This window comes from Sebastes fasciatus, chromosome 19 (assembly GCF_043250625.1).
Source record: "Sebastes fasciatus isolate fSebFas1 chromosome 19, fSebFas1.pri, whole genome shotgun sequence".
NCBI classification, from domain to species: Eukaryota; Metazoa; Chordata; class Actinopteri; order Perciformes; family Sebastidae; genus Sebastes; species Sebastes fasciatus.
In genome coordinates, this window is record NC_133813.1 from 2,974,683 (window position 1) to 2,991,577 (window position 16,895).

The window sequence follows — 16,895 nt, forward strand, 5'->3', positions numbered from 1 at the left end:
CTTCAGTCTGCAGCTGTCCGTGTTTCAGTATTTCCATCAGTTCATAGGTTGTGCCTGCTCGCTGCTGACGGAGAGAAACGGCTGGAGAAGCAGCACATTGAGAGAACGTTCCTCCTCACCAGAATAAAAAGAGGAAACATAACAAACAGAATAGTGGTTTATTGTGTCTTATATTCTCATTTAGTCAAGGAGAGTTGTGGTAGTTGCTCTTTACTATATACAATAATTTATTAGATTAGTTCATCTAAAACTGCTTATTTCCTAATTTGCTCCCACGTTTCTTTTTAAAAAAAAAAAGGAGCATGTCTTTTTTTTCCTCACTTATATAATCGCTGTATTAAATTCATGAGTTTACTTACAAGCTTGTGTGCTATAAGAGTTGCAAATGTTCCGGAGAGGTGTTTGGTGACGTGAAAGAAAAGAAAAATCCAGATGGAGAGCACACAAACGCCGAGTTGAGAACTATGCAGGAGAGGAAGGAGGTCAGAGACGACGGTGTGCTCGGGAGGGTTGAAGGACTCGGAGGTTAGCTGGTGGGCTGACAGACAGACGGTGGTGTAGGGGGGTGGGGGGGCTGATGGTGGGGGTATAGTCATCTTTATTTGGGTTGTGGGATGTTCAGATCTTGAGGTTCTTTATAGTTTCTGCTCTCTTCTTGAGCAGATCTCCCACCTCCTGTAGTGAGCGCAGGTAACTGCTCTGCACCTTGTCCATAGCAGCCTTCGTAAACGACGCTTCCTCCTGAAACACACACAATAAAAGATGGAGCACATCAGCTGATCGTGCACGATGCAACATAATATTCCTTCCATTCAAGACAAGACATCAGCTTCTGGAAGTTACTGTCAGAGCCTAAACCAACATTACATTACAGTACAAGCATTCTAGGAACGTCACAAGAGCCGATACTAAAGAGTTTAGAAGCAAAAAGGCGAAACTCCGGTGCTTTTTTGACAATAGACGGCCATTTTGGACTGTAAATGTCAAAGAATCTGTGTGGATGTATAAAGAGACGTCTGTAACTCAGAGGATCATTGTTTTGGAGGTAAATCAACTTCCCCGTACGAACACTTAAATATCCCTCATTTAAATCATGACGTCCTAAAAGTAGTAAAATGAACTAATATCTGAATCCAGAGTTATTTTCCTCGCCATTATGACACCCATGGGCTGTATGCTGTAAGCCTGTACCGTGGTGGATGTATTAACATCAAAAGGGCCCTGTAAAATGTCCCCGGAACTTAATTTAGACCCTGGTCTCTGCTGTGGAAACGAAAGGAGTTCCTCAAAAGGTTCTTAGTTCATGTAGAAAGTTCCTGCGGTTGAAACAGGACTTAAAATGACCAGGAACTTCTTGGTGTAAACCCGGCTCATGTTGTTTCTCTATGAATGAATGAATAGGAATGTGAGAGAGAAAGTGTCCATGTGTCTGGACGCTCACCTCTGTGGGTCCTTCCAAGCTCAACCCGGCCAGTTTAAGGGCCGTAATGCCAATCTCTTGCTCCTTTATATACTCCAAAGCCTGGGTAAGCAGGTCCTGCAAGCTCCCCGTCAGCTCCTGGAACCCACACACCACCGCTGGCTGCAACACACAAATCAACATCAGCGAGTTCACTACAGAATACCGTGAGGAGCACGTACATGCACGGACATATACGAAGAGGATTAACCGTACCAGAGCTGTGTTTGTGTCCTTTTTCTTCTTCTTCTTCTTCTGTAGACTAGTCTTGAGTGGTCGGAGGATCTTGGCACAGTGACTAGCCATCCACAACACTATGCACACCGTCTGGGCAGAATAATACCATCATCATGTTACAACTTAAACAGATCCCGTATACAGCAGGTAGGAGACGGTGTGGGAAAGCAGAGATGTCTCACCTCAACAAAGAAGATTAGGTTTTCTAACAAGTAGGGCCACGTTTTTAATTTGCCCTCTTTCGTTTCCAATAAATCTCCTTTGCATTTATTCAGTATTTCTGTGCAGAGAAACAAAGAAACATGAAGCAGATCAGACACAGAATAAACGTCTGCTGTTTACCGTGCTGCAGATTTAGCTGATAACTCACCTTGAAGCTGAACTACTAATGATTTGAAACCGTTACAGATCTGAGTTTGAAGCTCTGACGACTCATCTGAGAGGGTCAAAAGAAGGAAAGGAGCGGTGAGTATAAAAGCATTAGACATGATAATCAGAGATGTGCTTCATGTTGCTGCCGTGTCTTCTTACCCAGGCCGACAGTCTCCAGCTCCTGTAGGTGGACAGACAGCTGGAGGGCTGCAGCCTGGCACTGACAGCTCCCACTGGACAGAGCTGCGGCCAGGCGGGTGGAGGGCGGTCCCAGGAATGGATACTGCAGTACAACAAAGTCATCGTCACAGACATGACCTCCACACATTTCTAACATTATGTCATTCGAATGCACTGCAAACACTTTCCTTTTGGGAGATTATGCAGAGAGATTTTTATTTCTAACCAAAAAGTAATTTTTAGGGAGATAAATAAACACTAATCTACTTCAGGGGAACATTTTCCACCTTTTATGTGGATGTCCAGTCAGTGTTGATGGTAAATGTAATCAATTAAAGTAGGCGGGACCTGAATATTCGACTATTCAGTTGTTCATTCGTTGGGTAGGTAATCGATTTAAAATTTTGGGATTCAGATATTTGTTTTTCTTAAACCCCTCAGGATTACCAATATGCATAAAACATAAACCTTTTGGAAAATGCTTCTCATTCAATAATAAATTACAATACAAACAATAAAACTGTAGAATAACAGAATCCTTACAACCTAACGCCTTTAATTAAACCGGAAGACGTGTGTTGCAGCGCTACGCCGAGACAGGAAAAATGTCTGGCTGCATCCTGAGTCGTGTCGTGGAGACGAGCTAAGCCAGAGCCCTTGTCGCTGTCGCTTATGTTGGAGCAAAACCCACGAGAAGTCCAGACCGAAAAGGGCCAAGAGGAAGCTTCCGCAGGCTGCATTATGCTACAGGCTTGCAGCCGGGCACGGTTGAGATCGGCAGTGCCTAATGCGGAGACAGCAGACTCAAAACGCCGCCGTATGCAGCGGAGTGTTGCAAAAATAATGCAGTGTCCATTTTATACGAGACACTTGCAGCTGCATCGGCTTCCTTCGACCACACTGAGCTGCAACAGGAAGAGGAACTTGGCTCACAGATATCACAAAGGTCTTTGTTTGCAGTTATCAGTTGGTCTGGTTCATCCCTCATCAAGATGTATCAGACTCAATCAGAAGTTTTGAAACCTTTTCTGTCCTGATTTCAAGATTCTCTCATCCCTTGTTTCTTTGTTATTATCGTGTATTGATGTAAGAGATGGTTTTAGGCTGGTTAATATTTGTACGTGTGACTAGTGAATCAGTGAGATTGGTTTGCTCAAGATATTTTTCTTGAACTTCCCGGTCCTTCCTGTGTGTGTTGAACGTACCTGTACGCGTTTCTCTGCTATCTGAGCGGCGGTCTGCAGAGTCTGGTTGAGCTGCGACAGCAGGCTGCTGAGGATCGAGGTCTTGTCTCCGACTCCGTTCTCGTTGGTTATCTCAGAGTTCTGTTGCGATGCCGTGTGTCCCTGCACGGCCAACGAGGCGAGGAGGCGAAGCGTTAGAGAGCGTAACCTCAACCAGACGGACTCTTCCTCTAGAGACCGACGCCGGTGTTCCTCAGTCAGCTCTCTGTGGAAGGAAGAGGCATTATAGAGTTCATTTCATCAACAACTACTATGGTGAAAATGATTTGTTGATGACAATATACACATTAAAAGACTTAGATTAAAACTAAATCAGGTGCCAAAACTTGACACCTGCTTTGGATACGCATGCTTGTCAGCGATCACGTGCGCCTCGTTTCTGCAAAAACACCCTGAAAATAATGACGTACCTCTCTTTAGTGTCCCAGCTGGTAAAAACAGTAAGGTCTCTGTTGTCCCTCATAGTGTCCCAGGGGATGTCGTCCTCCTCCGGACACAAAGACATGGCCTTCACACTCTCCTCCAGACTCAACACACTGGAAGACAAATTGAAACAAAGACAACTGAATGAAGAACTCCACAGAACGAGTCGCTATACTTTAGAGCTTAATGTTTGGAGTGTATCCTCACATGTCGGCCTCGAGGAACAAGTCCAGCAGCATCCTCTCAGTGCGGACCTGAGCAAAGTGCAGCGATTGGTTCAACCTGTTCCTGAGAGCGATGAACTCGGGGATCTTCTCAAATGCTCCGTACTTATAGGCCTGGATGATGTACTCTGAGGTCTGGAGAGAAGTAAGGACAGGAATGGAATAGATTAACAACATGAACAAGGTAACATCAGGACACATATGAGCCCGGCTGTAAGAGTGGGATGGACTTACATCTTTCTGGTTAGAGTGGAAAAACCTGAGGGAGAAATTACAGGACTGGGAGGCTGCAGCAAACTGACCCAACGACTCAGCGTAACGCGTTAACAGAAACCTGTGAATTTAAAAAGAAAGAAACAGTGATAACACTTGTTGATAACAGGAAACGCTGGTCTGGGCTCGTATTTATCAAACATCTCAGAGAAGGACTTTTCTTTTTAGTTCTACTTTTAGGAGTGAAAGCATTTGATCAGCTTTCTTAACTTATCGCTCCCATCTGTGCTGATATTTAGCGGAGCTACAGAGGTGTCCTAACCTGCAAGGAGACGGCATTCAGGCAGAGACAGAAGCCTTCAGTCCATGGGAGAAGAGGCCATTTAAATATACTGTTTTTGACAGATCTTGTGCAGGATGCAAAAGGCAGCAAACACCTTCTCCACAACAATACAACTTATCGGAAACAGGAAAAAAAATGCCGCATTGCAACAGAGATGATTCTGTCACAACTGACAGTTTCAGTAGCAAGGATGGATGCTAATATTTTTAAGCACTTTTAAGCCCCCCAACGAGCCACCAAGACCCGGATTTTGGTGGCTAAAGTGCATTTAATGTCAACTTATATAAACACAATATAGAAAAGGCACTTTAATGCAACTTAATTGTGACACTCTGAAAATATATAATCAAAACTCAAGTTCTTTGCTCTATTTTTTACATTACATACATTTATTTTTTAATCCAGACCAGTGTCTTTCAAGTGTTTACTTACTGACTAATGCAAATGGTTTAGTGGTAAATAAATATTAAGAGATTTAAGCCCTTTAATTACTTTAGTTACCTACATTATTTGCCTAAATGCCTACAAATAATGACTCTCTGTTGTACTCTGAGGTATTATACTTTAGTACTTTCTGAGATGCTTGATACATACCAGGAAACACAGGTGCAATTAAAGGGTTAACAGTGTCTTTGTACTGACCCTATGGTGTCGTGCTGTACGTGCTTGGCATCCAGACTGGAGTAAAGGTCCACTACAGGCTCAAAGGCTCCGAGGTGACAGTAGACGAGCAGCAGCAGCAGCTTGAACTGAGCGTTGGAGGGACTGAGAGACAGACCCTCCAGGAGGACGCCCAGACACTGCCACACCATGTTCTCATCCCCTAAAACAACAACGACAGGTTTAGAGACGCCAACATCACCGACAAAGAGAGAAAAGATCTGGAAGAGGAGAAAGAGAAACTCACCCGTGTCCTTCCATAAGTCGATGTAAACATGAGCCGCCATGAGACAATACATATCAGAGAACTGCAGCTCCGTCTTCAGAGCGTTCTTCCCTGTTAAACACCGACCAGTCAGAGCAAACTACAGCAGTAACTGTTCACAGGAAACATCATTTATATCCGTGCTAATACTTCACGGTTCTCCAGATGCTGCGGAAACTCAAACAACAACTCGTGAAAGACGAAGAAAGAAAGAAAAGTCTGGTTTGGGTGATTTCATGCAAGTGAGTAAAAGTGATGTTCTTACCAAACTTGAGTCCATGCCGATAGTGAGCTTTGAGCTCCGCGATGAGCCGCAGTTTCCCATCAACGTCGAGGGCGTGATGCAGCCCGAGCGCTCGACTCAGCTGACACACACACAAATGCCTCTGCAGCGCTTTAGTATCCTCTGGAAAAGCGAATCCCTCGTCTCCCTGCTCCCCGAGCGGCACCGCTTCACTCACACGGTTAATGAACTAAAGAAGTTAAGAGGAGAGAAGAAATGACATTCACAGACCCGACACCTTCACAAGCAAGCAACAACGCTGCTGTAACTCACCTGCACGTGTTGTTCAGGAGCGAGCAGGTGGAGGTATATTTTTAGGTCGGTGATGCAGCAAGGTTTGTCTCCAAACTTCCCAAAGAACTGCACCATTAGCTCTAAAGGCTCACCTGTTTAAAGCCACATAGAAAAAGGCTGAAGCACCTGGCAAAGGCTGAAACTCAAGAACTGGGCAAAAGCAACTGGTTTGTTTTTTTACCTAACAGGCTTTCTTCAGGACAGCCCCTTTCTCTCAGTCTGTGAATTAATTCAAGCCGAGCTAAATAGGGTCCTCTGAGTGAACGAGAGTCTTTGCCGTCCTCCCCTTTAATCCTGTCCTCCACGAACCTCATCACCTCAGCCACAGTGTGATGAACCAAACCCTCCGGACAGCTGGAGACACACAGAGAGATGCACATTAATGCAGGATAATGTTACATTTATATAGTGAAGATCTCCTTTCTAATGTTTAGAGAACAGCGCTGCACACGGCGATTCAAAGACGACTCAGCAGGTTGAATTATTGCAGACACAAGGTGTTCTGGGTTGAAGGATGAGCTCTCTCGATTTTATCTTATTGCACATGAATTGGTATCAGCGTTTACGGCGGTCGATAAGTAGCTGGTCTTAAAAGATAAAAGCTGAGGCCCAGCACCTCTCCAGAATTATTAATCCCCTTAGCTGACGTCATCATCACCTTCACCTTCCAGAGCAGCTGGCTAGAACAGGTAATATTAGAGGGATTATTAGGCCAACAGAAAAACATGTAAATGGTCCCTCCCTCTCATTGGTTTACTCTCAGCCTCTGTGTTAGCTCAGTTCACTGCTTCATTAAAGATGACATGTTATTAAAACGGCATTTTCAAATCAAACAAGCTGATAAACTCATACTCCTACTCCTTTATCTGTTCTAAATGAACCTTAAAAGGCAGATTTGTCAAGTATTTAATCCTCTTATCAACATGGGAGTGGACAAATATGCTGCTTTATGCAAAATGTATCTATATATATTTATTGTAAATCAATTAACAACACAAATCAATAACAGATATTGATCCAGAAACCCTCACAGGTACTGCATTTAGCATAAAACAATATGCTCCAATCATAACATGGCAAACTGCAGCCCAACAGGCAACAACAGCTGTCAGTGTGTCAGTGTGCTGACTTGACTATGACTTGCCCCAAACTGCATGTGATTATCATAAAGTGGGCATGTCTGTAAAGGGGAGACTCGTGGGTACCCATAGAACCCATTTTCATTCACTGATCTGGAGGTCAGAGGTCAAGGGACCCCTTTGAACATGGACATGACAGTTTTTCCTCGCCAAAATTTAGCGTAAGTTTGGAGCGTTATTTAACCTCCTTCATGACCAGCTAGTCTGACATGGTTGGTACCGATGGATTCTTTAGGTTTTCTAGTTTCATATGATGATATCTTATCTTATTGATATCATATCTTCACTGATATCTTCCAGTATGACGTGGTTGGTACCAACTCAAATTCACATCCAGGAGCGATACAATCGTGTCCCCTCTTTTTGTTTTCTTCTGTCTTGTGTCTCCTCGATCACAGTCTCTACCGATGTATCTGTGTAACTCAGCCAAGAACAACCATTCTTGTGACGTGACAGGCTAGAGTACTGCAACACGGCGGCGCTCTTCCCACAAAAGATAAAACAAAGCTTCCTTTTTTCCCCTTTAAATGCTGACATTTGTCATGTTTGTTATATAATTGTTCATTAGAGGGGAAAAAGAGTTTTGCCGATATATCGTAAAGACCCTAAAATATCTGAAATGGGCATCTGCCTTAAAAACCCTCTCACACCAGAACCCACTTAAGATAAAAATGGTTTGTACTCACTTTTCTCCTTCTTCTGGAGGACTCCACGACTGATCGATCAGGTGGAAGAGAGAGTCAAAGTAGGCGGGATAGAACTGCCAGTCATCAGGACTACAAACAGAAACACACAGGTTCGTAACTGACGTCTCATCTGCAGTTATTCTCACGTTCACAGTCTTAAAGAATCTATACTCACTTCTTGAGCAGCAGCTTGTGGGCCAGCGAGTTACACTCTGGCCAGCGCTGTAGTCTCGTGTAGAGCATCATACACTTGCTTTCTCTGCTCTGCAGCTCACTGGTCAGCTTCTCTGTGGGATCATGTATACATATATAAAAGGTGGTATTACCATTTGACTTTGGACATTTTATCAAGATTAATGGTTGTTAATATTGTAGTTTATCTGATGTCTTACTGTTGTGTGCAAAATGTGGTTATTAAAAGGGACCATTTGTAATTTTCAGAAATGCTTCTTAATAGCGACACCTGTGGCCGTGAAATCAACGAAAGTCGGCGTCGGGCTCGTGCTTGTGCTCGCTCTAAATAGACATGAACGAGCATCGCTCAACACAGTGAGGCGACACACGTCAGCTAAAAGCACAATATCACTCTATATTTCAGCTGCTTGGCAGTAATGTTAGCTGACCAGACCAAGGTCTCTCCATGAATCAATGCTGATCCTGTGTTTGCTTCTCCTGCCTCAGTGCAGGCTGAGGCAGCGGGGCTCTGCAGCGAGAAACTCGTCTCCCTCCGCCCGCAGCTGGAGTGAACAGGGAGACACCGGCACCCGGTCGGTAACGAGACGACAACGTTTCTCTATGCAGAGTCTCGTCACTTCACAAGACACGGGAAACCTCTGTTGGTCTGGAGGAGCTGCAGCATTTATTTCTGCACAAATGTCCACTGTATATTCACTAGATATTCTCAGAGCTAAACTAACTCTCCTGCAGTGTGGAGTGAGCACGCGTTCATGTCTAGAGGTGGAGCGAGTACGCGAGAACGCGCGCGCTGTCTAAGTGGGGGCGCGCAGGCGGAGGAGCAGGGATGCCGGCCACAGGCGAGCGCGCATATGCGAGCGCGCATGTGTCCCGACCCGGTACATTTATACACTTAGAAAGTTACAAACAGTCCCTTTAACAGTGTTCATTAACATTGGTTACAAATACTGAACAGTGGATGCTATCAATGATATAGCTGCACGTTTTGAATACTATCTTACTAATGCATAGCATGTTGTCATTTCCGTGCCTCACTGTCCCATGTTTGCATTTATTAACCTGCCATTTCATTGGTTTTAAAACATCTTGCCGGCTGAAAATGAGCTGGCTGGTTAACACCGTTCATGTGCATCGTCCTTATAAATAAAGATGATGATCTTTCAGGCTTTCCAAGTACAGAAACACACATATTGAATATACACCTACCCCCAAGTGGGCCTCTGATCACTTCAAGAGCCTCTACACACTTCCCCAAACGCTCCAGGATCATAAAATACAGCTGCACCTACAGACACACATAAAGAGACAGAAATATAAACAGAATCAGCAACTCTGGAACAATTATCTGTATTAGAAGATTTGTTTTTCTGGAAATTACTTGTGAAAAAAGTGGAGGTCATATTATATTAGAGGACTAAGGATTTGTGTTTTCACAGCATCAGATATTCTCTTTGAATGGAGAGTGTAACCACACCAGTGAACTTTTCAGATAATCCTTCGGACCATGCAGAACTCACCTCTGCTTCTGCTTCGATCTTCTCCTCTTTGACCATTTTCTCCACCATGCGCTCAGCCAGAGGCAGGAACATAGTTTGGGACAGTTTTTCATCTTGTGCCGAGATGGCCTTCACAACAAACAACACACGTTATTTTCACAATAAAGACAATATTTAGGGAATGTGAACGTAAAAGAAAGCCATCCATACCTGCATCACCAGACTCATGACAGACCAGAAGTAATAGGGATTCTTGGGGATGATTTTATACAAGGCCATTCCTGCCTGTAAAGGGGCCAAGATGCAGTCATCAACATCCTCTTCATTATTCTGATTATCTTTTTAAATTACCAATGGAGCACAAAAGCCACAGCTGTTAGTCTTGTGTGTGTTTGCGTGTTTATATGCAGAGCGTTTGGACGGTGAGCTCTCTCACCTGCTGCATCTTCTTGTACTCCCCGACGCGAGCGTACGCCATGAAGAGGTGAGAGTGGTACTCCTCACTGAGAGGAACCTTCTTCACTGCAGCTTCATACAGCTTGGTCACCAACTCCGCTGTGAATATACAAAAAAGGAATTTCAACATGCAGTCACTCCAGTATTATTACCGGCCTTCGTGTGTGTGTATGCATGGATACTCACGACGATGCATCTCCCTGTACAGGATAGTCAGAGCTTGTAGGGAGTTGTCATCGGTGGGCTCTAGAGTGGTCACTTCCTGGGCCAAAGTGAAAGCTTCATCCTGCTTTCCAGTCCTCTGAAGGCCGATAGCCTTTAGTACCTGAACAGAAGAGAGAGAGAGAGAGAGACAACAGAGTAAGGTGATGTTGGTCGTCAAAAGCCAGACTTCCCCAGCAAATGTCCAAACAGGATGTTTGACAGCCAATTTCATGTGAATTTGGTTGTGTGTGCTAAGCTTGCCGCAGTAGTAAGTGTGCCACAGTGTTCAGGCATACACAGATTACATTACTTTTCCACCTCCCCCACCCTCGTTTTGTAAAATACTAAGCGTGTTATTGATGCTATTCCTTTCCACGCGTCTAATGGTATGTGTCCACAGATGTTCTTTCAACGCTTCCCATTCATTGTCTATATAAGCAGCCGTGTAATGCATTCTGGTAGCGTGGCGGCGCGATTTGAGAGACGAGGCTGCTCCTCATTTGCATGAAGTTGAGGTCTAGACTACTTTACGCAAATTAGGGGCGTCCGACACGCCTCTGGAAACTCCAGAGAAACTTTTACACTAACCGTTGTCGCTTTAAAATAAAGACGGATTCAGCAACTGGTTTATTTCTCAAATAAAAAAATTCAGAAACACATTTCGGTGAACTATTTTCATGATATGAGAGAAGAAAGTTTCCAAACGAGTCAACATGTTTGTTCCGGTTTGAAAGCTGGGAGCAGCAGCCCATGAGGGAAAGCGTTCGTCCAATCAGGTGCCAAGTGCCAAGTGTCTAGTGGCAGCCCATCAAGCGTCCAATGATGGGAAACGAGGCAAACTAAATAGTTCACGCTGCTGCTGTTTGTAGCATAATGTAAAAATGCAGCGCTCTCATTGCAAAGAATTCAAAAACGTGAACATATATCGGTTGCAGCGAATGCTTGCCATCCCCTGCGGTTGGCTTGTCAATATTGTAATTATTGAGACAGCCCTATATTGAACGAGGGATGTCAATATACTGTAAGAAGACAAAAAGGAAAAAGCTTCATCCATTCATTTCTTACAATTATCCAATAATCTAAAGGGCTAAATTAGTGCACTAGTGACTGTTTTGTATGCACAGGCTCCAAAAAGAAATCTATATCTTCTTAGATCCATGCAGACTTGTGCCAACAGTAAAAAACAAACTCAACACTTTCGGGGAGAACTGTCCCTTAGTCACTCACCTTGGCACAGTGCAGGTCCTTGTGTTTCTTCAGCAGTTTATCTGCCTGCTGTATTGCCATTTTATTGTTGCCATTATCAAGGTAATCTGGGGGAACACAAGGGACAACATTTTACATTAATGATGCGTCGATTAAAACAGTTAATCACGATTAATCGCACATTTTTTATCTGTTCTAAATGAACCTTAAAAGGGAGATTAGTCAAGTATTTAATCCTCTTATCAACATGTGAGTGGACAAATATGCTGCTTTATGCAAATGTATGTATATATTTATTATTGGAATTCAATTAACAACACAAAACAATGACAGATATTGATCCAGAAACCCTCACAGGTACTGCATTTAGCATAAAACAATATGCTCACATCATAACATGGCAAACTGCAGCCCAACAGGCAACAACAGCTGTCAGTGTGTCAGTGTGCTGACTTGACTATGACTTAACCCAAACTGCATGTGATGATCATAAAGTGGGCATGTCTGTAAAGGGGAGACTCGTGGGTACCCATAGAACCCATTTACATTCATACATCTGGAGGTCAGAGGTCAAGGGACCCCTTTGAAAATGGACATGACAGTTTTTCCTCGCCAAAATTTAGTGTAAGTTTGGAGCGTTATTTAACCTCCTTCATGAAAAGCTAGTATGACATGGTTGGTACCGATGGATTCTTTAGGTTTTATAGTTTCATATGATACCAGTATCTTCACTCTAGCTTTAAAACTGACCGGCTACAACCTAAAAATTGTAAGTAGCATTAATGCATTAAAGAAATTAGTGGCGTTAAAACAAATTTGTGTTAATGCATAATTATCGCATTAACTTTTACAGCCCTAATTTAAATATCTGTTAGCTGAAGCCCCAGTAAAGCCGTCACCATAACTCTTTCTGAATGGTCAGTAAATGTTAAACTATGCAGACACACACAAACAGAGACACCTCAGTTCAGCCTCTTCAGGACAGCTGGGTGCCAAAATTAACTGTGCCAGACGGCATATTGTGATTATGTCATGTCTATTCTCTCCGTTCAAACGGTCATCACAGAGGAAACAAAAGTTGACGAAAGCCTACAGAAATGTGAGGAACATGGACTCATCGCGGAGATCCGGGTTGATAAAGTTCATAGTTTACGCAGCCCTGAAGCTCCAGTCATGGATGAAGAACACAGAGAGACTAACTTACTTATGGGTTTTAAACTATATTTTAATTTCACTGCAGCTGAGTAATATCACCAACAAAACCTGTTAATTCTCAATTTATTTCTGGGAAAAGTGGTTAAATTTCGGTCTGTACGACGCTAACAATATAGAGTAAGAAAGTATAAAACAACTGAAACAAGTCGTAGTTCTTACCAGCAGTGGGAAGTAAATAACATTTACTCAAGTACAAGGGCTCGACCAATTATCAGATCCGATATTCAGCATTTTTACGATTATCGGAATCGTTATTTTTTTTTATAACAGATTTCTGATATAAAAATTAATTAAAAAATGCCCTACTTTGGCTCTGATGAAGGAAATTTTAGGTTAACCTTATAAGAAATGCTGCTGGGAGCTCCCTGCACTTTGAGTTTTCATATGATGTTGAAAAATTGTCTTTTAATTAAACACATGCTTTAAGGCATTTAAACAAGTTTTGTGTTATTCACATTTTTGACACCAAGATTTTTATTTTTACTTCAAAATTTTGGCTAATCGATCTCCTTGATTACTAATAATCAGTATTGATCCTGAAAAAAACATATCGACCCCTATCAAGTAGTGTACTTAAGGAAAGTACAAGCTCTTTAAATTTGTACTTGAGTATATAAAAGTATTTAAGTATCAAAAGTAACATAACAGTACTCATTATGCTGAATGGCCCATTTCAGATTAATTTATATTATATAATTGGATTATAATTATTGATGCATTAATGTGTTAATCCCTTTAATGTTGCAGCTGGTAAAGATGAACCTCATTTAAATTAATTTATATACGGCAGGGTAGCTTATGAATTTAAAGTCTTATTGATATACGTAATAAAAAAATATTTATTATCTTGATTATATTGTGTATTATGAATATGAATCTGATTAACTAATCTAACTGAATAAAGTTATCAAATACATAGAGGAGTAAAAGTACAATATCTGCCTCTGAATATAGTTACTTATAGTAATAGTTTAAACTAGCCAACAGTATATGAAGGAGTTAAAATTAGCACAATTGTAAAATGCAACATACACGTTAATGCAGAACCATCATATATATATATATATATATATATATATATATATATATATATATATATATATATATATATATATATATATATATATATATAAATAGTAAAACCCTGACTGTGAACATGTTACTGCAGTAGCAGTACTTTAAGCACATTGTGCTGATGACACAACATTACATTCTGAATGCATGACTTTTACTTGTAGTGTTTATACTGTGGTATTAGTACTTTAGTACTGTGGTATTAGTACTTTAGTACTGTGGTATTAGTACTTTAGTACTTTGACTGAAGGATCTGAGTACTCATTAATAAAAAAAACCCAGTGAATCCCCGGTATTATTGATAACAGATCCGGTATGACAGCTCCATGCTAGCTTGATGTTAGCTTGATGCATTGTGTCCTGACACTGTTATGAACCTGATGCTAACTGTGGAACAGTCACTGTGGAACAGTCACTGTGGAACATGCAGCTACAAAGCAGAGAGATTCAGACTCTAAGACACAAAGACACATCAATACACAACTAACACACACACAGCTGCAGCCGGTCTGTATGGAGCTGACTGGCTAGCTGACACATTAGCATGCTAGTTAGCTGACTGGCTAGCTGACACATTAGCATGCTAGCTAGCTGACTGGTTAGCTGACACATTAGCATGCTGGCTAGTTAGCTGACACATTAGCATGTTGGCTAGTTAGCTGACACATTAGCATGTTGGCTAGTTAGCTGACACATTAGCCAGCATGCTAATGTGTCAGCTAGCTGACTGGCTAGCTGACACATTAGCATGTTGGCTAGTTGACACATTAGCCAGCATGCTAATGTGTCAGCTAACCAGTCAGCTAGCTAGCATGCTAATGTGTCAGCTAGCCAGTCAGCTAACTAGCATGCTAATATGTCAGCTAGCCTGTCATCTAGCCAGCATGCTAATGTGTCAGCTAGCCAGTGTGCTAATGTGTCAGCTAACTAGCATGCTAATGTGTCAGCTAGCCAGTCGGCTAGCCAGCATGCTAATATGTCAGCTAGCCAGTCAGCTAGCCAGCATGCTAATGTGTCAGCTAGCCAGTGTGCTAATGTGTCAGCTAGCCAGTCAGCTAGCCAGCATGCTAATATGTCAGCTAGCCTGTCAGCTAGCCAGCATGCTAATGTGTCAGCTAGCCAGCATGCTAATGTGTCAGCTAGCTAGTCAGCTAGCCAGCATGCTAATATGTCAGCTAGCCTGTCATCTAGCCAGCATGCTAATGTGTCAGCTAGCCAGTGTGCTAATGTGTCAGCTAACTAGCATGCTAATGTGTCAGCTAGCCAGTTGGCTAGCCAGCATGCTAATATGTCAGCTAGCCAGTCAGCTAGCCAGCATGCTAATGTGTCAGCTAGCCAGTGTGCTAATGTGTCAGCTAGCCAGTCAGCTAGCTAGCATGCTAATATGTCAGCTAGCCTGTCAGCTAGCCAGCATGCTAATGTGTCAGCTAGCCAGCATGCTAATGTGTCAGCTAGCTAGTCAGCTAGCCAGCATGCTAATGTGTCAGCTAGCTAGTCAGCTAGCCAGCATGCTAATGTGTCAGCTAGCTAGTCAGCTAACTAGCATGCTAATGTGTCAGCTAGCCAGTCAGCTAGCTAGCCAGCATGCTAATGCATTAGCATGCTAATGCATTAGCATGCTGGCTAGCTGTCAAATAGCGAGTTGTTCTTTGAGAACGAGCCCAACAGGAGCAGCTTTCCTGCTTTAACAGCACCGGGATGTGTACCGGAGGACCAGAGGGTTCCTCCAGTCCCCGCTGTCCTCCCCGGTCTGGACGGTAGCCGGGCTGGCTGTGTGTTAGCCCGGATAAGGTGCTCTGTCATTGGGTCGCTGCAGCAGCAGAGCCCGTGGTGTCTGGAGCTCTTTGGGGCCTCATCGCTGCTCCTCCAGCTCCCAACACCTCTACCTCTACTCCTCCTGCACCGCTACACAGCAGCGAGTCTCCCAAACACACAACCACTCCTAAACACACAACTCCCCATTGAGTTCTCACCGTAGATGGGTCTGAGTCTCCTGTCGTTGGGATCCTGCACATGGCCTCTCGCCGCCATGGTGGAGTTTACCTGATGGGGAAATATTCGCGCATGCGCAGAGTGCGCCGCCTCGAGGAGCACTGGCTGTTTAAATGTATGCATGGATATATGTACTGCAGAACAAGTACTCTGATCCTTTACTTAAAAGTAGTAATACCACAGTGTAGAAATACTCTGTTACAAGTAAAAGTCCTGCGTTAGTAAAAGTACAAAATGATTAGCATCAAAATATACTTAAAGGTCCCATATTATAAATGTGCAGTGTGCAGCAGCTAAGGGGATATATAGTGCAAAAAACAAAAAGTGTAACAAAATATGAACCATTTAAATAGAAGGAAGTATAAAAATAGAAGCAGTATATACAGTATTGACAACAAACAGACTATTAACAAAATTGCACAAGTGGAAAATGATATTGCACAGTGAGAATGAATGAATGAATGAATGAAATTCCACCTGGAAATATCAGGTTATTGTCAGTTTTGTTGGTGTGTAAGTGGTCTTCTGGGAGCTGTATATAGTTTAAATGTATGCATGGATATGTACTGCAGTCAGCACTGGAACAAGTACTCTGATCCTTTACTTAAAAGTAGTAATACCACAGTGAAGAAATACTCTGTTACAAGTAAAAGTCCTGCATTAGTAAAAGTACAAAAGTACAGAATGACTAACCACTGGCACACTTTACACTTACTTTACACTATACATCCTATATACCACTTTATAGACTGCACATATGTACATACTACATTTCTTTAGTGACGGACTGCACACACTATGTTCACCCATTCACTCTGTATCTTTTATATCTCTGTTATTGTTTTTATAATTTTTTATAATTCAAAGTGCTTTACATAAACATTCAAGAACATTGCGACAAAGTGCAAAAGAACATTAAGACATAATTAAAACAGTCATAAAAACATTAAAGATTAGAAATAAAAACAAAAGCTAGGATAGAAGCTAAAATAGAATATAAAACACAAGAGTAAAAGCTCTAGTGCAGTATATAAG

At 42.4% G+C, this 16,895-nt stretch overlaps 1 protein-coding gene across 2 annotated transcripts; it reads right to left on the reverse strand.

The window, feature by feature from the left end:
* Positions 1-293: 293 nt before the first annotated feature.
* naa25 (N-alpha-acetyltransferase 25, NatB auxiliary subunit) lies at positions 294-15,983 on the reverse strand. 2 transcript variants are annotated; one of them, XM_074617067.1, is made up of 24 exons: positions 15,842-15,983; positions 11,601-11,686; positions 10,356-10,494; positions 10,150-10,268; positions 9,924-9,998; positions 9,735-9,842; positions 9,424-9,502; positions 8,198-8,309; positions 8,023-8,112; positions 6,379-6,551; positions 6,177-6,289; positions 5,886-6,093; positions 5,603-5,692; positions 5,338-5,518; positions 4,374-4,473; positions 4,123-4,274; positions 3,903-4,028; positions 3,454-3,697; positions 2,228-2,351; positions 2,067-2,132; positions 1,879-1,976; positions 1,676-1,786; positions 1,442-1,582; positions 294-741 (listed from the first exon to the last, which is right to left on the reverse strand). In XM_074617067.1, the coding sequence occupies exons 1-24, from the start codon at positions 15,981-15,983 to the stop codon at positions 619-621; spliced, it is 3,000 nt and encodes a 999-aa protein (XP_074473168.1). In that variant the 3' UTR covers positions 294-618. The 2 variants fall into 2 exon arrangements, with proteins under 2 accessions (XP_074473168.1, XP_074473169.1); XM_074617068.1 differs by lacking the exons at positions 10,356-10,494; positions 11,601-11,686; positions 15,842-15,983 and having other exon boundaries at positions 9,924-10,051.
* Positions 15,984-16,895: the final 912 nt, after the last annotated feature.